Raw genomic sequence first — 21,381 nt, 5'->3', positions numbered from 1 at the left:
TTCTCATTTCTTCTCCCCTGTTCAGAGGGGTCACAGTCATGTTGTTCCCTTACACACACTCTCTCTCCTCCCTGCTCAGGTCCTTGCAAGGTACAGGCCCTGCTGGCCGGCTCAGGGGGTGATATTTTGCTGTTGTCTGACTGTTTTCACATAACTATGTCTGCAGGTATTTCACCCACTCAGAATTTTGGTCTTGATCTAAAGCTTCCTGAGATGCTGATGGCCTGTCATCAGGCTGGAAAGATACGGTTTGTGTCCCAGTGTTTCACCCAAAAGCCCGTGAACAAAGCACATGGGAGACTCTCCCTAAGAGAAGTGTGTGTGGGGAGGGGAACAGGAAGGGAGCTCTCCTCTCACAGAGGGGAGAAAGGGAGGGGAAGGCTTCTGTCCTGAAGGGCCTCATTGGGGGCCTTCATCTTCCTCTCCTGCCCCACTCCACACCACTGCTGGCTGTCACTGCAGCCCAGCAGCAGGCAGGGTGCACCTGCGGCTCCTTCTTCCCCCACCTCCAGCCTTGCTCCCCCGCAAACCACCCAGCCAGAGCTGCGGTGCTCCTCTGGGGGCTGGTCACACAGCGGAGCCACGTGCCAAGATGCCCCAGAGGGCATACGGGGGGGTCAGTGCTGAACAGAGCAGGGCAGGGAAGACTCACGTGGAACGACCGTGCTTGAGCAGAGGGGATGGTGGTTGGAGTGCTGCTGGGAACGAGCAGGCGAAGCAGCCAAGACACGAGGGCAGTGCGATGGCCTCCACCATACCCTTTCTCCCAGGGGCAGAGGTTGACAGGCAACATAGAGCCATACTGGAACCCTCTGCATTAATACGTGCGTTACATTTACTCATGGAGGAAGGCCTTTATGGGTAACCTCATTTCTCTCTGCTCCACTCATTCGTAGCTGGAAAAGCACCTGGCTTACTCGCAGGTGGTGTGCAGGATGCAACAGACACCGCCTAATTCAAGGAGCGCCGAGGCTGTTTGCATTGGTGTTTGCAGCACACCCACTGTCCGACAGCTGGATGACCATGCGCTCAGCCCACCTGCACCGTTTCCGTGCCACGACCAAGCTAAAAGCCGGCACAGGCCCTGCCGCCCAAGAGGACACTTGCGGTCTGGGGGTGAGGCAGCCTCTCCCAGGACAGGCAAGCCTGCCAGTGCCCCTGGCTCCTTCCCTCTGCAGCGCGGTTCTAGCAGAGCCCCGTATAATCATGGCGTTACCACCCCGTATCTACACAAAAGGCTTTATTTAACGGCGAATTCGGACTATTGAGCTCATGCAAATCGCGTTTCCGTGCATATCGAAATAAGCCAAATCCGCAGCGAGCGATGAAGCCGGGGCCCACGAAGACGCCTGCCCTCCTCCTCAGCGCCGCCGCCGAGGCCTGCACAAACCCCCCGGCAATGCGTCACGCGCAGCAGCGGCAGCACCCCGCAGCACTGCCCGCAGCACCGGCCGGGAACCGCCCCGCGCAGGCCACGCCCGCGCCCCCGCCCGCCCGTACCCCAGTGCGCAGGCGCGGGATCTCGCCGCGGCTTAGCGTTCAACCGCAGCTCTGCCCACCGTCAGGGGGCGAAGTCTGTGGGTGTGTGTGACTTCCGGGTGGGCCCGCGGCCCGGTAGGGGAGTGCGGTTTCGTCCCGTCAGGTGCGGCTCGGCCCGCCTCGGTCCTGCCCGAGCGACGGCATGGAGAAGCTGCGGCGGGTGCTGACCGGGCAGGACGACGAGGAGCAGGGACTGACGGCGCAGGTACCGCCCGGCGGGGACCCGTTCTTCTTCCCTCTCCCCGCGCCGGCGGCCTAGTGGCCACTGCTAACGGCCGCCGAGCTGCGGCTCGCGGGCCGGCGCCCCTTCTCCACGGGAGGCTGAGCGTCGCCGGCGCCGTGACCGGGGGTCGCTGAAGCCTCCCAGCCCTAAGGCCCCACTGTTGTCCGCGGTCTTGGGCGCCGCGGTGTTCCCAGCACTTCCCTCTCCCTGGCCTGTGCCCGCACACCCCTCGCCCCCTCGGTGTCTGCCTGCATGCCCGTCCGTGTCGGTAAGCGGGAGAGGCGGGGGGCAAAGGAGAAACGCAAGCTTGCTGCGTGCGCCGAAGGACGAGGTTTGTGGGCACCAGGCCCTGCCCTGGAGTAAGAATTGGGGAATTTTCGGTATCTGGGGAAGCTCTTTGTTGTCTTGGTGATTTGGGATCCTTTGGTTTTATTTTCTGTGTCCTGCTTCGAGATAACAGGGTCTCCTTGTCTTGTGTGTATTGTTCCTGTTACATGGCCTTGGTACTTAATGATCAGTTAAACAAGAGGTTTTCTTTCTAAGTTGTTTCTCTGTTTTCTTATGCCCCTGAATTTGCAAAAGCTGTCAAAGACCTTCTCTAGACAGAGATAGCTTTGTGTATATTGTGCTGATGTTCCTTTTTTTGCCCCATGCTCCTCATGTTCAATTTAATTTTTTATTTCCTCCCCACTATCTTCCTCATCGTCTCATCTGAGACTTCACTTCTAGGTTGAAGCAAAGCTGACCATACTTAAAAAGAACCATTTATACCATCAGCTCCCTTTTAATTGGTGTGACTGCAGGTCGAAGTGCCCCACATCACAGAGTATCTCGTTACTGTGTGCTACAGGATGCTGGAGTACAGTGGAGGAAGCTGGAACGTAGAGCAGCCTGGATCTGAGCTGCAGCTAATAAACCTTGGTGAACCAGCACAGCCTCAGTATAGTTGGTGTCTATGGCATGATACTAGTTCCAGCAGCTTGCTGCTGACATGCTTTGCTTGTCTTTGCACTGAGTTGCTGCTGGTCTTCAAGGTTGATGAACTTGGTCTCTGCCACAGCAAAGCAGCTAAATTGTACCTACACCTGATGAATTCTGGAAGCAGTGTAGCATCTGTGCCATGTCACACCAGAGCTTGCTGCCAGCATTTGGGAGGGATGCTTCACCTTCTGATCTTATCACAGGATTATCAAAGAAATACTTAAATTTCTGTTAATCTTAGTTCAAGTCTAAGATAATTAGTTAATTTGCCATCCTAATGCACATTTAACGAGGCACATGCTAGTGACATAGAGTTCTCCCTTACTTGATGCTGTGATGTTCATTTTAAGGCAACAATCAATAGATAAATGCTAAAGTATTTAGTAATTTTATAGTTGAGGTATATATCCTAAGGAGAACTGAGCTGAGAATGTGTCATTTCTTAAATGTCAGTAATGAAGCTATATATGATATGATTATTGCATGTAGTGATGTTGTTATAGCTGGAGAAGACTTTAAATAAGAAAAATCTGCGTATATTTAAAGGCTATGCAGTTCATGATAGAAGAAAACATATAAATACACCTTTGGCATGGTGCTTCATGCTGAGAAGGTGAACCAGAAATATCTTCTTTAAAGTAAATAAATACCCACTGAAGAAAAACTCAAGTGTTGTAAGTTAGACGATGTCTCTGTCGGTTTCTCTCAAAGTAGGAATGTATTTGTAGAACACTGGAAATCAAGCTTATTTTTAGTGAGGAAATTCATATATGACATTCACTAAAGCTATAGCTTTACAGCTGAATGGTGTTGACTATTTTTAAAGTGTGTGTAATAGAGCAAAAAGTTTGTGCACCCATGCAGTGAAGGACACATTTTAAGAGGTAAGGCTGTGAAAAAAATATAAGGTTATGTATTTTGTGCGTAAAATCTTCCAACTGTTTTAGATAACCTTTCTGGAACTGAGTCATGTGTTTGGTTAAAAACAATGGCACTCTCTTTGGAATAGCTGATAGTTGTGTAAGAGCCATCATATGGTTTATGTTCATAGATGTGTCTGTATTCTGCTCCTTCTTGATTTTTGCAGAACCATTACCATGAAGTCAGCAGTAATTCCTGTTAAGTAAAGTAGAAGAAAAGGCTATGTAAGTGTTCAAGGCCAGGCTGGATGGGGCTTTGGGCAACGTGGTCTAGTGGAGGGTGTCCCTGCCCATGGCAGGGGGGTTGCAACTAGATGGTCTTTGAGGTCCCTTCCAACCCAAACCATTCTATTATTCTGTGATGATTCTATATAGTGAGACAATTGTGTGATGATTCAATGAAGTCTTTCTGTACTTTCTAAACTCTTCAGATGACCAACTGTTGCTTCTTTCTACAATTAGATCAGTTATTCTAAATATATGTAAAAAAAGGAATTAAAGGAATTGATTACAAAAAAAATCAGTAATAAGTTGTAAATATACCAGTGTAATGATGTTGTCAGGGCAGTATTATGCTGTTTAGTTTTGTCAACACCAAACCTAATATAAAATCAGCCCCTTTGACACATTGGCTTGTTTTCTGGCTGTAGTTTCATGATGGTTGTAGATTGACAATTGCTTAAAGCATTCAACAATATTTTAGCAAGGAGGAATAGACCAGATATTTAAATTTCTTATATTTTACTCTAAAGTGTTGATAGAAATACATATAAGGAAACCTGTTAGGGAAAGATGAAAATAAATCTCTACAAATATTTTTTGAAATATTGCTTATCAACTCAATTCTGCAAATGTACTCAACATTTCTTTGAAATTGAGTTTTCTCCATTACCTGTATATTCTTACATTTACTATCAAGAAAAGATGTAATTGTTAACTCCTAGAATCTTAAAACCGGTAAAAGAAAGTGCTTCTATTTTTTTGTTTGCCCACATAGAAAACTTCTGTAAGATAATTAATGTATGGAGGGAGCCTAGGTAGATCTTCAAAACCACAAGAAATGGTTTGGAACAAAGGCAGCCTTGCAGATTATCATTCATATGGTTTATTGGGTGTCTGTAGCAAGCTGTTCAGTAAAGACACTGTTATCTGTTGCTTGCAACTTGCGTGTTAGACTGTTGGGAGACTGTTCCTTATGTTTCAGGAAGTCTGCTTCCGGATTCCAGTTTGTGCTTAGGGTTTCCTCTTGATTTCTGGATGTTTTCGTCATTTCTTCGATGTAATATTTTCTTGGAATATCCTGGGAAGAAAAATCTTTGCTTCTTGCCCAGGAGTTTGGCATTAAAGCTTAGCTATAGAAAACTAAGGGTTTCTGTTTGTTGATTTCTGTTTCTTTTTTTCTTTTTATTGCTTAGAAACAAGCTGATAAGCAGTACAGGCAGAAGGGTATGTTTTACACAAACTCCCTTGCCGCTGCCACGGCACAGTTCTCCATATGAATCTTTCCCCAAAGATTTGGAATTGGCCTCAATCTTCTAAGTAGAGTGTAATGCCAACTCTTTTTATCTGAAATCTAGGATTAGCTGTATGGCTAATGTCAGACAATTAAAAAAAGTTCCAGTCACCCTTACATTGTTTCCTGCTTTTGTTGCATAGGCAGCTTAGACTTAAAAACTTTTTCTTAGAGTTCTGGTTCATGGTCTCCGAGTGTAGGTGTAAGAAACTAAACTGTTACTTTGGGGTGTCTCACAGCCCCTCTTACAGAAATTACTGCTCCTACAGCACATACAGCAGAACAGGCAGGTACCGTGTCAGGTCCTCAACTTTTACAAATTGTGCTAAAACGCCAGGCTACAAGCTGGAGTCTCTGGTTTAAGTAGTTGACCTGTGTACCTGTTACTCAACCTCTGCAGCAAGGTGCTTTGCTACAGGGGTGAAACAGACATCTTGGAAAAGTAACCTGTTCCATTGCGTCCATGAAACCTATAAAGTATTGGGTGTCAGGGACTAAGGAAAATACATTACCAGATCTCCAGTTTCAGGATTTCAAACATCGCATTAACTAGGTTCAAATTGATTACATAAATGGTGGTGCCATCAGGAGTCGTTGGAGGATCATCCTTCATTTTAATGCCCATTAATTTATTTAGTTTTATTATTACAGCGAATACTATGTTGTTGTGCTCTGGCAGTCCTCATGCCACAGTTTATCTTCCTGTAGTTCATGTGCATGTATTGTCAATCTAATTTTTTAAGAATTAAATCCATAAAATATATTAAACTAGTTTTAAATTCATATTTTAAATCTTGTGGCATTTTTTGTTCCAAGCCTTTGTGTGGTTCACTTATTTATGGTGGTGTTATTTTTTCTACCTAATAATTATTAGGGATTTAAATGAAGGTAAAGATATTTTCAGATTCATAAGAAAAATGAAATTTCCTGGTCGTTGTTTCAGGAACACTGTCAGATATCAAGACTAGAAATAGAATATTAGTAAGTGGCAGCAATATGCCTGATACACTTGAAGAAACAATTTAACTTCATCTTTTCCCTGTTTTCTAGGCAATCTGAAATGCATACGTTGGGTGTACCAGTAGTCTTGGCCCATCCATGCTTCATTTCTGAGCAGGGATGGAAAAGATTTTTACTCTTTTCTATTTTTTTTTTCCCTGTGTACATGTGATTAGTTGCATGAATAGGTGTGACTAAAAGCATGATTCAAATGGGTATCTTCAGTTATGTTTTACCAGCTCTTCCTGCACTTCTTACATACATAGGCATTCAGGAATATGACTATCAAACATGACTTCAAATACTAAGCCATCTTTCAGTTACTGTTTTTGTCTTTCTTTAATGCATACGTAAGGATAAAGAGTTGGACCTGACAAGGTAAGCTGGATCTTCTGACCTTTGGGAAGTTCTGTCTTAACTGCTGAACACAGAGAACGGGAAAGAAAATTCAGAACAATATTCTATCCCAACTCTGCATCTGCTCAGACAGTATGCAAATATAAAAGATTATTTTTACTATTCTCATCCCCCTTCTGAAGTAAATATGCAAAGTACTTAATTTGATTAAATAAGGTTAGTAATTTTTTTATAAGTAGAAAGTAGTCCAAGCTATTCCTTGTTGACATATGTTCAGATGCTGCACAGATCACAGCACATGCTGTTCAGATTGCAGCACATAAATGTGTACTTGTATGTGGCCCTTTTCTATTAAACTAGGTATGGATTCTTCATTTGTACAGATGTGAAATTATTATAAGCAGTAACTAAATTTCATTCATTCACTTATCACTACCTGAAAGAGAAAGTTCTCAGAAAAGTAGCAGAAACATCAAACTCATTGGTTGGGGAAGCCCTAACTTATATATTTGGTTAATAATACTTGATTGAAAATATCTGTAGACTAGATGACACAAGCAAACTTGTCCTCTTGTTATCTGAACAAATAGGAAAGTTAGCTTTTTATAATAAAGTCATTTTACATAAGCTGAAACCACACTTCACTTAATAGACCAGTATTTAATTGGTGACCTGGAGTAAGCTGAAATACATTGTTTTTACAGCATGGGTGGAGAACATGAGCTGAGCATATCTAGCAAGTCACTTGTGCTGAAAGGGGCTGTTCTCCTGTCAGCTATGTGGATCTGCCTCTCCCTATATCAGCCCTGCCGCTTTTCCAACATCTTGCTGAGCTGGTTTGGCTCATTATTCAGTCTAGCATAGGACTAAGTCATCAGAACAGAAGGAACGCTAGTTCTTTTCCTGCTTCGTGAATTGTGTCACCTAGCTGAGCTCATTAAAGGGTCTTGCAGGTTCTGGAGTCACACTGGAGAAGCAGGAACTAAAATTACTGCTTTCAGCAAGTTAGCTGTCTGATGAGACAAGCTGTGTTAATCTGTCTACACCTTCACCTGTAAGGAGCAGTAATTGAAGGGGAATCATAATGCTTGCAGTGGATACTTGTACTAACATGTACAATGTGCCCTTGTGGCCAGGAAGGCCAATGGTATCCTGGGGTGCATTAAGAAGAGTGTGGCCAGCAGGTCAAGGGAGGTTATCCTCCCCCTCTGCTCTGCCCTGGTGAGGCCACGTCTGCAGTACTGTGTCCAGTTCTGGACACCCCAGTTTGAGAAAGATCGGGAACTACTGGAGAGAGTCCAGCAGAGGCTACAAGGATAATGAAGAAACTGGAGCATCCCTTGTGTGAGGAAGGGCTGAGAGAGCTGGGTCTGTTTAGCCTGGAGAAGGCTGAGAGGGGATCTCATCAACCCTTATAAATATCTAAAGGACGAGTGTCCAGAGGATGGGGCCAGACACTCTTCAGTGGTACCCAGTGACAGGGCAGGGGGCAATGGGCACAAACTGGAACAGAGGAAGTTCCATGTGTATATCAGAAAAAACTTCTTTACAGTGAGGGTGACAGAGCACTGAAACAGGCTGCCCAGAGAGGCTGTGGTGTCTCCTTCTCTGGAGATATTCAAAACCTGCCTGGATGCCATCCTGTGCGATCTGTTCTAGGTGATCCTGCTTTAGCAGGGGGCTTGGAATAGATGATCTCCTGATGTCCCTTCCAACCCTAACATTCTGTGATTCTGTAATGGGTTCTGTCTAGTAACAGGAAAAGGTAGTAATGTCTATAGGAACATACAGTGCTGCACAAATAGATATATTTGTCTGCAAATTGCTAGAAGGTTCCTTCATTCTTCTGCTTTGGTACAATTGTGAGAATTTTCAATTATAATTGTGTGGTGAAAGAAAGTCTGTTTGAAAGTGGAGCAGTATTGCTTGAGTGCCAGGATATACCTTCACAGGTTTTGTCTTTTTTATTTTAGAAATACATTTCCAAATTGCTAATATAATTTCCTAAATTGAAATAATTAATATGCAAGCAACTGTTAAGCAAGGTAAAATAACTGTTTCTGGCTAAAAAATTTTGTTTGAAATTAAGAACTTCAGTAGTAAAGAAAAAATGTCCTTTAAATTGTTCAAAACTGGTTTTGTAATACCCTCTTTTTTTTTTTTCCCCCTCCTATTAAGGTCCTCGATGCCTCAACACTCAGCTATGGTACTCGACTCAGATGGTTTGCCATATGTTTTGTTGCTGGCATTGTGTGTTCTATTCTTGTAAGTAGGTTTTTTTCTCCTGTATTTTATTAAATGTTCTACAGTAGAACCTCATTTATACTTATGCTTTGTATGTGATTCTGTGTTTGCTTTATCCTGTATCCTAAATGTTGTATCCATAAATTTAACTGGACATTAAATGTATAATTGACATGTAGGGGTGGCTGTTTTGTAAGTTATGATTTTGACCATCCTTCTGCCACTTACAGCAGAGAGCATTTTTATTGTAGCATAATAACATTTCTCACTAAAAGGTCTGAACGCTGACAAAATATGCTATATTTTTAATTTAGATTTGTGAGTAGTGTAATACGAAAGAGCTTTTGCTGCTGTTCAGTGTATACCTATCTTGTTTTTATTCTTTCCAATAAAAGGGGACAAGGAGAGGGAAGCTTGAAAGGTTTTTAAGGCTGAAGAAACCACAAGTGTAACCTGTTACACTCACAGATCAATAGGTGATGACTGTGGTAGCATGTTGACACTTGAAACACCTGCTATGTTTCTACTGATCTTACAGTCAGCAAGTCATTTGTTCATTCTTGAACTTGTGTTGGCAGGAGGCTCAAGCCTGCACTTAAAAATTGAAAACTATAAATTGATTGGGTCTGACACAGGTAACTTGCAGTACAAAGCAGTTCTTCCATCTGCATGGAAAGTCTCAGAAGCAGGTGAAATAACATTGAGGAAGTATCCAGACTGCTGGTTTTGTGGTTTTTCTTTCTGGTTTTTTTTTCATGATGAAGTAGGATGTTGGTTCTTCACAGAGCATGACTTTTGATGTAAGCTAGTCAGCAGCCTTTGGCTAATGTGCGTGGATGACATTTGCAGTTTTTGTGGAGACTCTCAGGCAGATTGCCTTGACTCATAATGCATTATGGTAGTAGGATGGAGGAACTTGTTCTGTGTGCATTAGTTTCTGTTTTGCCATTATTTAAATGACTGCTGCTGCTCTGTCATTTAGTGTGAAAAGTGTTTAAACCAAGGAGACTTATGTAATGGCAGGAAGAAGCAGCTGTGGAGGAGCAGCCTGGTGATCGTTTGAGGAACTTAGTTAGAGATAGCCACTCACTGGATTCTCCTGCAGGTGGAAGCTTCTGATTCTTTATCAAAACTTGTGGTTTAAGACTCCCTGAGACCCAGAGGTAAACCAGAACAATTGCTGGTATTACCTATGAGAGGGGATTGTAACAAAACTGAAAGTGTCATAAATAGAGTATAAACAGTACAAATAAATGTTATAAACAATATAAACAAACATTGCTTAGTTGTAAAAATATTGTGAAATATAGTAAATCAATACATTATTTTGCCAGTAGGTGGCGATAGAAGTATGCAGAATATTGAATATTACACATCTGAGAACAGTATACTCTGCTGATATGTTAGAATGACACTCTTCATAGTCTGAAAATATATTTATAGACTATAAAATAGTAATAAATTGAATTAACTAATTACAAACATACAAAAACCCTATCTTTTATAGGGAACAGCATTGCTATGGCTCCCAAAGGGGATCAAACTTTTTGCAGTGTTTTACACCCTGGGAAATATTGCCGCGTTAGCCAGGTACGATTTCTTAATTATTATTATTAAAGTACCCTCTTTTTCATCTACATTTCCATTTGCTTTTACTCTAAAACAATGTCTATGTTGTGTATAAACAGCACTGGTTTTGTATTGAAATGCTAATAACATAAAATCTTGTTTGTCTTGCAGTTTTAAGATTATCATAATTAGTGATTATCAGTTATTCACTTGTTATTGCCCCATTGTGATGTCTTACGTGTAGACGCATCACAACTGCTATCTGAAGTATGAATAACAAATTGCTGGCTGTTTTGTACTTTTTACAGTTAAGTCCTTCTGTCAGGTACAGAGGTGCTTCCATTTCAGAGGCAGACTGGTAGTCTGCCCAATGTGTGCGTACTTTGTTACTGGAAGGAGCCTTTTGCTTTTAACAGAGAGATCATCCTGTTTCCCTTTCTCTCCTTACTTTAGTCTTTATTGTTTGTTGTTGGTGTTTTGTTTTGTTGTGTTGGATTTTTTAACCTAGTTTTTTGGGTGTGTTTTCATTGTTTAAAATTACATTAGCATTTTAGAAACGTAGTACTAGTCAAGTCTAATTGTCAATGAACTCATAGGAAAGCTTTTACAGACTGGTATTTCTTTTAGGAGAATCCTGAAAAACTTTAGTCTGGACTCCAACCAAAATTAGAAGTAAAAGGAGAAGCCCTTCCCCATCAGTAGTCCTTTTAGATACAAACAATAGGCAACGGTGTTCCACAAACAGTAGGAAATAATAAAGTCCTAAATTGGGAAGGAGATTTGAAGTTTTTCAGGTTTGTTCGTGAGTCTGTATTTAAAACAAATGTAGTTACCACTCTTACTAAATAGTCTTGTCTAGCCTGTTTCTACTATAATTTCCTAGCGATAAACATGAAAACAATACTTATTTGGTTATTCTCTGTGGTGATGAACATATCTCCTACAGAATGCATTCTATATAAGAAATATCCTCTGTAAGTAGAAGACCTCTAGAATTTTTTCCAGCCTTTCTGCTCCCTATGGATTCTCTCTTGTATCTCTAGAGAATCTTTTCTAGAGAATCTCTTGTGATGTCTGTCCTTCAATGCTAATCAGGCTAGCATCAATGCATTTTGCTTTCTTTATTTTTTTCTGCCTATTTTCTGTGGCCTGAATCTCCCTCATTTTTACCATCAAGTTTTCATCATCCCTATCCTTCCACTAGCTAAAATTTTTTTATTCTAGTTCAGATCTTTTTTTGTCTTAATTTAATTTTATGGCCTAGCAGCCAAGATTAAAAATTACTGAGAATAAGTTAGTTTGGATTGCAGTGAATTTAAAACCTTTTTTCCTATTGAATTGAGAAAACTTGGTTTTCCATTTCATATGGACTTCTGAGGTCTCTCTATTCAATGTATTGAAGAAAAAATAATGAAGAGAAGGGGATATATGCACAAAGTTGCTGGTAGGGGAACATCTGGGTATGGGAGATCATGGGTTTGGTTACTGCTTGGTGTGTGGACTCCCATATTTCTTCTGTCTTAGAAGATGCATGCTTCACCAGGCCTATGACTGGTTTCAGGAGGGAGCTCTACCAAGCTCTTCCCTGCTACTGACTGTTGCATTTCATGTAAATAAATATTAATTAGAAAAGGAGTTAAATTAGGTTTCCTGCTCTGTAGTAAAGCATTCAGACCACCACAAGGTTACAGGCATTCTCACTAAATATTTTCTACAAAGCTGAATGGCTTCAGTTGACAGGGAAGGAAGAGACTCATCTCAGAATACTTGAAGCCAGATAATTACTCCTACGATTGTGAATTCTTGGTTCGTATCACATTTCTTTGCATAGGTACAGCATAGTATTGCTGATTGTAGTTAATTTGAAGGGAGAATGAAAACTGAGTAGAATAAAGCAGGAGAATTTAATACAAACTACGGAACTTTTTCCTTCTCTTTTTGCTTACTGAGTTTGGGCAAAGAGAGCTTCCCTGTAATCTTGATTGTAGCTACTGGCATGTTGCCTGGGTAAGAAGTTTATTGTTAAACAGAAAATTTCTACAGAAGTTTGGTCTTTGTATTCTTTCATTCTTTTAGCAAGTCCTTAGAACGCTCTCAACATGAAATTCACTAGACTTCAACTTGACAACTGTCTGCTACAAGTGGTAATGTTTTGGAAAGAATTTCATGACCAAGGGTGGCTCAATACGTAAGCTGTTTCCAGGACTAAATTTGTGGAGTATTTCACCTTTCATTCTAGCAGGTCTCTGTTGCAAAACACAGAATAGGTTTTTTTTTAAAGCCTTTGTACTCATTTAACTGTTGAAAAACTGGTTAATTACCTACTATCTTTTGCAACGATTTGTTTGAAAGTGATTTACCATTTGTTTTGTTTTTCTCTCCTATTAGTACCTGTTTCCTGATGGGGCCACTGAAGCAATTGAAAGCAATGTTTGAGCCAAAAAGATTAATAGCCACAGTTGTGATGTTGGTAAATACACTATCTTTACTTCCTCTTGCTAAAAAGTTTTTCTTTAGCCTCAAAGTTAAACCTGAGGCTTTACTAAAGAGAGGTTATTTCTCAGTCTACCTCTTCTTTGTACTGAGTAATAGTAGTCAAGCTGATTAGCTCTGTATATCATAAAGATTATCTAACTCCTTTCTATAAGCCTGTGTTTTTATTGATTATAATTTTTATTAAATCAATGATTTGGAGTAAAATGTTATTTCCTAAATATTTCTTATTAAATGCTATATTAGGTTGATTATTTCTAATTTGTTTTCTAGAACAATTTCTTCAAGAACAAGGCTAGAGAGAGACTTTTCAGCTGCCATGAAAAGTCAGCAGTCACCAAGTCTAGCCTGACAGTTTTGTTGGCTGCAGCTCTGTTTGTATAGCTTAGTGGTCCAGTGTTTTCAAAGCAATAGAGAAAATCAATTTCTCTCCCTAAAGTCTGGGAAGCCACGTGTTCAGCTTCATGCTTCTCCACTGTGAGGTTCTTGGCTCCTTTACTTTCGTGATCATCACTTCTTCCAGGAAGATGGAAAAACCAGCCCTGTCCCCAGTCACAGAATTCCTATCCCAAAACTCTATATTAGGTAGTTAAAAACATGTTTCTACCCTTGCTGTTTCTCTGTTCTGTACTTATTTTCTCTTGTTTCTTCTGATTTGTTTCCACTTTTATTTTTGAAATGTAGTTGGCTGTCCTATTCTTCCTATCATATAATTTTCTTTTCTAGTTGATTACTGCTGACGTGGATAAGAAACCCTTCATGAATTCTTTCTGGGTGGCTGTCATATGGGTTGTATATTCTCACTTTCACACAACCACATGAAAAAAGAGTTATTTCATTTAAGAAGCTCATGTTTGTCCACATCTTTTGGAGAAGTGACTTGATCCTTGCTTGGACTCCAGGCTTTGTTGAAGAGGTGACTTTTTACCATCTCTTCCAAATCATACCAAGTTACAAGTCCTAGGGAAGTTATGTTTCATAGGTCTGCAGTAAAATGTCCAGGAATATCTCCAATTCTCTAGAGTCTATGTTTGCTGAGCAAGAATTCTCCAGTGCTTTACAGCTGTGGGCTTTTTCTGGTCAAGCTGATGGCCTAGGCTATCATGCTAAAACAGCCAGCACAAAAATTATTTGCTCTGTTATCCTGTCATCTGCTGAGCTCAGACATGAGACAAAGAAAATAACTTGCTTTGAAGGCTACAGAAACAAGACATGTCAGGGAAATGGAAGGAAAACAGAGAGTAGAAAAAATATCAGACCTACCTACCTGTGCAGAGAATCTACCAACAAGGTTAGGAAAAGACAGAATGAAAAGGTTTCATCTAATAGGGAACAGGAACATTGGATGAGAGCTAAGGCTGTTAGGATAGAAAATTTCAGTAATATAGGGAACAACTGGAAAACTTTAGAATACTTTTTTCTGTATTTGACTGTTTTCTTCCCCATCCTAACACAAAGCTAGAATTATGGGCAACTCAAGAGTCACAAATATGCTTGGAAAATTTCAAGAGAGTCTGCCAATGACATCAAGCTGTGTGGTGCATTTGAGATGCTGGAGGGAAGGGATGCCATCCATAGGGACCTTGACAGGCTGGAGAGGTGGGCCCATGCGAACTGCATGAAGTTCAACAAAGCCAAGTGTGAGGTCGGGGCAATCTCAAGCACAAATACAGGGTAGACGGAGAATGAATTGAGAGCAGAGCTGAGAAGGACTTGAGGGTGTTGATCGATGAAAAGCTCAACATGACCCGGCAATGTGCGCTTGCAGCCCAGAAAGCCAACCGTGTCTTGGGCTGCATCAAAAGAGGTGTGACCAGCAGGTCGAGGGAGGTGATCCTGCCCCTCTACTCCGCTCTTGTGAGATCCCACTTAGAGTACTGCTCCAGCTCTAGGGTCTGCAGTACAAGAGAGACATCAAGCTGTTGGAGCGGATCCAGAGGAGGGCCACAAAGATGGTCAGAGGGCTGGAGCACCTCTCCTGTGAAGACAGGCTGAGGGAGCTGGGGTTGTTCAGCCTGGAGAAGAGAAGGCTCTGAGGAGACCTTACAGCAGCCTTCCAGTACCTGAAGGGGGCCTGCAAGAAATCTGGAGAGGGACTGTTTACAAGGGCATGTAGTGATAAGGGGTAATGGGTTTAAGCTGAAAGAGGGTAGGTTTAGATTAGATGTTAGAAAGAAATTCTTCCCTGTGAGGGTGGTGAGGCACTGGAACAGGTTGCCCAGAGAGGCTGTGGCTGCCCCATCCCTGGCAGTGTTCAAGGCCAGGTTGGATGGGGCTTTGGGCAACCTGGTCTAGTGGAGGGTGTCCCTGCCCATGGCAGGGGGGTTGGAACTAGATGGTCTTTAAGATCCCTTCCAACCCAAACCATTCTATGATTCTATGTTTTTATTTCTTTCAGTGAAATGTCAACAATTTTTGGGGGGAAAAATTTAGAGTTGTGTTCTGTTTTCGACAGTGTGTAATGACAAACGGAGGGAGCCAGGTGAGATTTAATGGGAAAGTTCAAAGTGATGGATGCAAAAATGGTGTGATTAATTTGGCATAGTAAACCATTTCATTGTAATGTTCCATCAAAGGTGTATAAGTAGCTTGAATAAAGCTTCACATGAGCTTTTTCACTGCATATGAGGCAGCTGCTCCCTAGTGGGCTCTTTATTACTGTCAGAAGATGAAAAAACACTGGCAGAAGCAGCAGAGCTTGTTTGCCAAATACTGTAATTGTGAACGTGTGTTTTTAATAACGGGTTGTTCATAGTGATGCACATACTTTCTTGTCAGCTGTTGATGTTATGAATACTAGATCCAAAATTACACTATGTACTGAAACAATAGAATAGTGGTTCCCAGACTACTTGGTTGCTTTCAAGCAAGCTTTATCACCTAAGCCCACCTCTTTAAGAGACCTACCACATGAGGCTACACAGACCTAATTATACTCCTCTTGGTTCCTGAAGTCAATTCCTGCCACCTCTTTCTTCTAAGACTTGTCCCTGCCCTTCTGGCCGTGGAGCACATCATACTGTGCTTTAGAAAATGCCATTTTACATGGAGTTCAGCATACAGTCACTGTGTGACAGTCTGTGGCTCTGCTTGCTTCATGAGTCAATTCTGAAAATACTGATTACCCATTGAAAACATGAAAACAGTTACTGTATTTGCTTTGTTGTGTATTTGAATATTCATTCTCTCCTTTCATCTCCCCCCAGCTTTTCCTAGTATTGACTCTGTGTGCTGTATTCTGGGTAAGTGAGAATACTTTGTTCCTCTAAAAAGCAGTCTAGGTTGGTTAGTTTATTAATTGTATTACAGCTTTAACATACAGATTGGTTGTAGAGGAAAGATGAGCTTGCGTGTGTGGTATTTGCATTTTTAACTGCAATTGAGTTTAGGTGGAGTGATGAGTCTGTTGGCTACAAAGCAAATGTAGCCTTCCACCTGCATGTGATGTAGATGAGAATACAAAATCTAGAGCATCAGGTTCAGTCTGCAGACCTCTGGTCTGAGAACTAAGAAAAGCAAGTTAAAATATACTGTTGTCTTAGTGATGTGTACTTATGTCAGAGAATATCAGAGAATATATAGTGGTCTTCAGAAACCATGGGCACAGAACATTAAACTCATTAAGACAAAGGAAGAGAGACAGAGCAAGTACCTTCAGGCATCTTGATTGAAAAACTGGCTGTAGTTATGTTCCATAAAAGTAAATATGTAGCTGGAGTGAACTTCCATATTTAGAGAAGTACAGTATCGTGAACAAAAGTGAAAGTGTTAGTATTGATGCTGTTACATGTTTTCAAAGCTAGAGAAGGTTTTCATAGTATGATGCTAACAGAGTGGTGGATAAAACGAATGGAAACTTGTCAGAGTGGGAAGGAGTAGCAAATTAAGTTAAGACAAGGAAATTCAGGCATCGTCAGTTAACTAAATTTTTGGCTGAACAGGGTGTTGCAATTGTTTACAGTATAGCCTGGTGCAAAATGAACTAACTTGCAATATTTGCTTTATTTTTACTTAGTGGAACAAAAAGGGTTTGGCGGTGTTATTCTGCATATTGCAGTTCTTGGCAATGACCTGGTAAGATTCTTAAAATTAACTTTAATTTCTTCTCCCTGTCCCTACACCCGCATGATTATAAACCTAAATATATACGCTTTGCATAACACATGTGCCCAAATGCTAGCCTCAATCTGTTTTTCTAAGCTAGGTTGTATAACTTCAGCAAAATCTATATGCAGTCATCTTGCAAAGATGGTAATTTTAAGTATATTCTGCAATGTGTGAACTTAATTGAGGCATTATGAAAGGAATTATATGCAAAAAATTCTCACACCTTTTCTCTGTTGTGAAAGTAACTGTATGCCCTGCTTTTGATTATCTCCCTCTTTTTTGAGTTCTAACTAAATTTTCATTGTTGAAATGGAAGAAACTAAATAACACTTTCATAGGGTGTGTCCTTCCCCAAGAATATTGTGCAGCACTGGGGAAAGAGCAGGTGGATGCGAGAGGCTAAATTTAGTGCAGCAGGTACTAGGGTGACCATCCAGATGTGCTCAAAGGCCAGGCTTGGCAATATGTGAGCACAGTTAGGTGAATGCTTGCAAGCCTGGCAGAAATCTTGGAAGTGACTGCTGTCTCCATGGAGATACAACTGAACTGAACATACTTGGTCTCCTTGTCCCAGGTGAATTACTACTAACTCTTAGCTGATCCAAGGTGACCACAGTTCTTGTTTGAACTTGCCCTGAACACACAGTGTCTGTACTAAACTTGGAGCTGAGGACAAACACCCATTTGTTCAGGATAGGGACTGTTGGGCATCGTGCCGGGCCCAGGTAAATGCTTGATGCTAGACAGAGGGAAGACCGCTAACTCAAACTATGTTCTACGTGTTTACAGCAGACAGCTTTGCATTTGCTAAGTGTCCTAGAGCTTGATCATTCTGGGCATGAGAATAAAACATAGCCTGGAGGCTTGTGTGAAGCAAGTTTCAGAGGATAATAGAATTATCAGCTGTTGGGGCATCACAGGTGTTGCATGTTATTCATACTACAGCATATATCTGTGTTTAGGGTTACATAAATAATGTGGTGAGATGGATATTTGTATAGTAATGTATATTGTCTTTTAAACTGGAAAAAGTTCTCTGTCATCTTGAAGAATACAGTTTTCTCAGAAATCTCCATTCCTTTTGACTCTGATGTTAGTAAATCTGCTTTGTTTAAGTTTATGTGCAACAGAAATTATGAACTATATTAAAAAACAAAAAAAAAACAGAACCAAAAAAAAGGAAAAAGGAAACCAGGAAAATCTTGGCAGAACTTTTAGTTCTTGTCTAAGCATGTCTTCTTTTCTCAGGTAAACATTAAATTAAGTACATAATATTATTCAAAGTTTTGTTACAACAGGTTGCTTTTATTAACTATGGACTGAAGTGAAATAATTGGGTTCTAGGAGAGACATGAACACTCGCAAATATACTTTTTTCCTCTCCTTTTCAGGTATAGTCTGTCATATATTCCTTTTGCAAGGTGAGTCGGCATAATTACTTCCATCTTAACAAAAGTCAGTTATCTTTATGCTAGGCGGGGGGGGAAGTCCTTAAATTCAGTATGTGAAAAAACAATCTTCTCCCTTTCCTTTTAATTTTTAGAAAATGACATAGCTGAAGTAATACCTAATAAAAGCTTTAAATATAAGTAAAGTGCATAGTAATTCCCTTTGTTAAATTTCATTCTAGTTTTCATCACTGAAAATAAATCGACTTTGTTTAAATTCTCCAATGCTTTAAAAATGCATTGATGCAACAGTGACTTTTCCAGTACTAAAATTAAAGAAAGTTATAGATCTGAGGTTTCAGTTAAAAGCAAACAAATAAAAGCACAGTTTCAGCTGCTAAGTCTATTTGTGAATTCCTCCAGCTTTTAGGAAAGGCAAAGGCAATGCTTCATGTAATTTTCATTTTTGCAAGCTTCTCTTGTCACTCTTGTGTGTATAAAAATTGAAGGAAAGCTAGCCAAACACAGTGAAACCACAAACTGAAGAATCTATTTTTTTCTATAATGTTTCATGTAAAATGCAGTTTTGTTTTTCACTAGTGTGTATTTAAAAAAAATAAAGTGCTTCCATGTCTCTATATTACTTAAGGAGGTTCTCTGTTAGTGAAGGTGGTGGTGGGGGAAGAATACAAAGTATTGTCTATCCCTTTCCTCTGATATCTTCCTGTAGTGTTTCTGTAACTTTGCCAAAAAATTTGTACCACGGATTTGTTTTTAAAGCTTCAGATTTGATCTAGGGATGATTAAGTAATTTTTTTTAAGATAGTAGTTCATAATTACAATTAATTAAATGCTTTAAATGAACTCAGGCTTCAAATTGTCATGTTACTATTTCAGACATTTCAAGCTAACCCAATCAAAAGTAGTATTCTGAATTCTTACAGTTCCTGTGGCCACGTGACAGTCTCAGCAGGGTCATTCTTTTTTGCTCTGCACAGAAAGCAAGTTGAGTTGCTGGTCACTAGTATTTTCTTCCCTACCAACAGTACTTTGAGTTCTGGTCAGAAAAACATTAACTTATATGCATCACTTAATTTCTTTGGGTTTATTTGTCTATTAGATTTTATGAGTCAGAGAACTGGATTTTACACAGGCTGCTTTTTAGTAGTATGGTGATTTCTTTAGGGATTATTGAGTTATTTGCTCATGTGGAATGCTGTCATAAATTTCTTGTATAGGCTGCCTTTCTTACAGAAATAGTGATCTAAACCATCTTAAGTGCCAGTGGACACTTATGTAATTTGTTTAAAGTATGCATTTATCTTGATTTCAACAAAACTGTCATTACTTGATTTATCTCTGTTAATGTTTTACTCTTAACAACAATTTACTTGTTCACGGTTGGTTCTTCTTCTTTTCAATTAATGATGGCTCTCCTGCTGGCATGGCAGAGAAAAACCCAACACTCTAAACAAAAAAACAAACCTCAGAACAACAACAAAAAAATACATACAGTGACTTTAAAGGGGTCATAGTATTTTTCTTCATTTTTCAAATTGACTAACTAGAGAATACAAATTCCACTCCTTGTTACATTTTTGAGAGAATAAAAAATAAAGGGGACTATAGTGAGTGATGTAAGTATAGAATAGTCAGAAAACAGTTTGTTTATTGTCAGTTAAAGAAATAGACCCCTTCAGCCCTTTCAAACCTTAAGGCTGAGCCAGCTCTTTATCCTGCACTGTTTGTACATGCACTTTAAACCCTTCAGCCTGGGTTTTTATTTCCTGCAATGTAATGTTGCCACTCACATGTGGCTTGGCCTCAAAACACCTGAGCCTTGCTGATTGTCTGGCCCTGGCATGCTCCTCAGCCCTGCCCTTGCTGGCCAGCCTTTGTGAAATAAGGCTTTGACCTTTGCTAAGCCACCAAGTGTGCTGTGGAACAATTTTTAACACTGTCTGCGTTTTAGCATCTGCTTGAGTGTCAACAGTGTGGAAGAGCTGAGCTTCAGAGAGGGCTGAAGACTTTGCTTTAGCTGGCGCTGTAGATGTACTCAATGTAACGATGGCTGCATTTGATAAAATACTGATTTTTGTCTTTATGTAACATTTTTAATTTTAAGTATGTAATGGTTGATATGTATATAAAGAAAATAACAAATAACTGATTTTTTTTTTTTAAAGGGATGCTGTGATTAAATGCTTCTCATCCTGTCTAGGGTAAATTAAACACAGGAACCACTGTATGCTTTAAAAGCCAACTTTTATTCCTCTGTGAAGTTTGCTTGGAAGACTATACTTTTCCACTCATGAAATACCCAGTAACAACTTAGTATTTTCCTTGCCTTTTGCATTTGGGGGATTAAATAATTTTTACTAGAAGCAGTTTTAAAAATAAATTGGGCGAACTGTTTGTGTTCACCCTGGAACTTTTAGGCTTTTTTTTTTTAAACAAAAAAGTGCATTTAAGTACTTTGTGCAGAGTAGTCTTAAAACTACCTTGCATCCAGCAACAGTTTATTCCCCAGTGGAGGCAAGCCACTAAGATCTGGGTAGTATGCATAAAGATTTCATTTACAGTTCTTTCTAAAATTTGCAATGTGCCATTTATGTTTGTGTATTATTCACTGTATGCTTTTCCAAAGAAAGAGTTTTATAAACGTTGTAAAGATTTGATAAGTTATAATTAACTTCTCCTTTGAAATGTCTATACTTGTGCCTTATGGAAAAAGCTTAATAAGAATATGTGAAAGGTCTGTTGAAAGCTTGTTGGGTTTTATTAAAAAGATGTATTTTAAATGATAATTTTTTTACTTTCATACTTAAATACTTTTTACTAAAAGAACTTATGGCTAATGTATAAATCAGATTGTGAAATAAATTAGTTTTAAAAGTGCCTAAACTATTTTTTATTTAGGAATCTGCTAGAGGGTTGAAAATTTCAGCATTACACTTGAATAAATAGAAAATATATTCAAAAATGGGATATGTATATGACTATATGGAAACTTGGTTTTTAGATCTGCAGAAGTGACTTTAAAGCTTC

At 40.1% G+C, this 21,381-nt stretch overlaps 1 protein-coding gene across 2 annotated transcripts; it reads left to right on the top strand.

Moving 5' to 3' along the window:
- The first annotated feature begins 1,514 nt into the window (after positions 1-1,514).
- SFT2D1 (SFT2 domain containing 1) lies at positions 1,515-21,321 on the top strand. 2 transcript variants are annotated; one of them, XM_054820537.1, is made up of 8 exons: positions 1,515-1,744; positions 8,711-8,797; positions 10,284-10,366; positions 12,734-12,815; positions 16,045-16,080; positions 16,854-16,912; positions 18,337-18,366; positions 20,520-21,321. In XM_054820537.1, exons 1-8 carry the CDS (start codon positions 1,682-1,684, stop codon positions 20,557-20,559), a joined length of 480 nt encoding a protein of 159 aa, XP_054676512.1. In that variant the 5' UTR covers positions 1,515-1,681; the 3' UTR covers positions 20,560-21,321. The 2 variants fall into 2 exon arrangements, 1 of the variants encoding a protein (XP_054676512.1); XR_008576400.1 differs by lacking the exon at positions 20,520-21,321 and adding an exon at positions 13,112-13,423 and having other exon boundaries at positions 1,521-1,744; positions 18,337-18,367.
- Positions 21,322-21,381: the final 60 nt, after the last annotated feature.

The sequence above is a fragment of the Grus americana genome, chromosome 3 (genome assembly GCF_028858705.1).
Source record: "Grus americana isolate bGruAme1 chromosome 3, bGruAme1.mat, whole genome shotgun sequence".
NCBI classification, from domain to species: domain Eukaryota; kingdom Metazoa; phylum Chordata; class Aves; order Gruiformes; family Gruidae; genus Grus; species Grus americana.
Note: the sequence above shows the minus strand (reverse complement) of the source record. Positions and strands in the feature narration are given on the sequence as shown.

What these genes read in the sequence shown, in the direction of transcription:
- SFT2D1 (XM_054820537.1), top strand. Translation starts at nt 1,682, where the DNA reads ATGGAGAAGCTGCGGCGGGTGCTGACCGGGCAGGACGACGAGGAGCAG. An exon ending in GCATTGTGTGTTCTATTCTT is followed by an intron (nt 8,798 to 10,283) that starts GTAAGTAGGTTT and finishes TATCTTTTATAG; the next exon opens with GGAACAGCATTGCTATGGCT. An exon ending in TAGCCACAGTTGTGATGTTG is followed by an intron (nt 12,816 to 16,044) that starts GTAAATACACTA and finishes ATCTCCCCCCAG; the next exon opens with CTTTTCCTAGTATTGACTCT.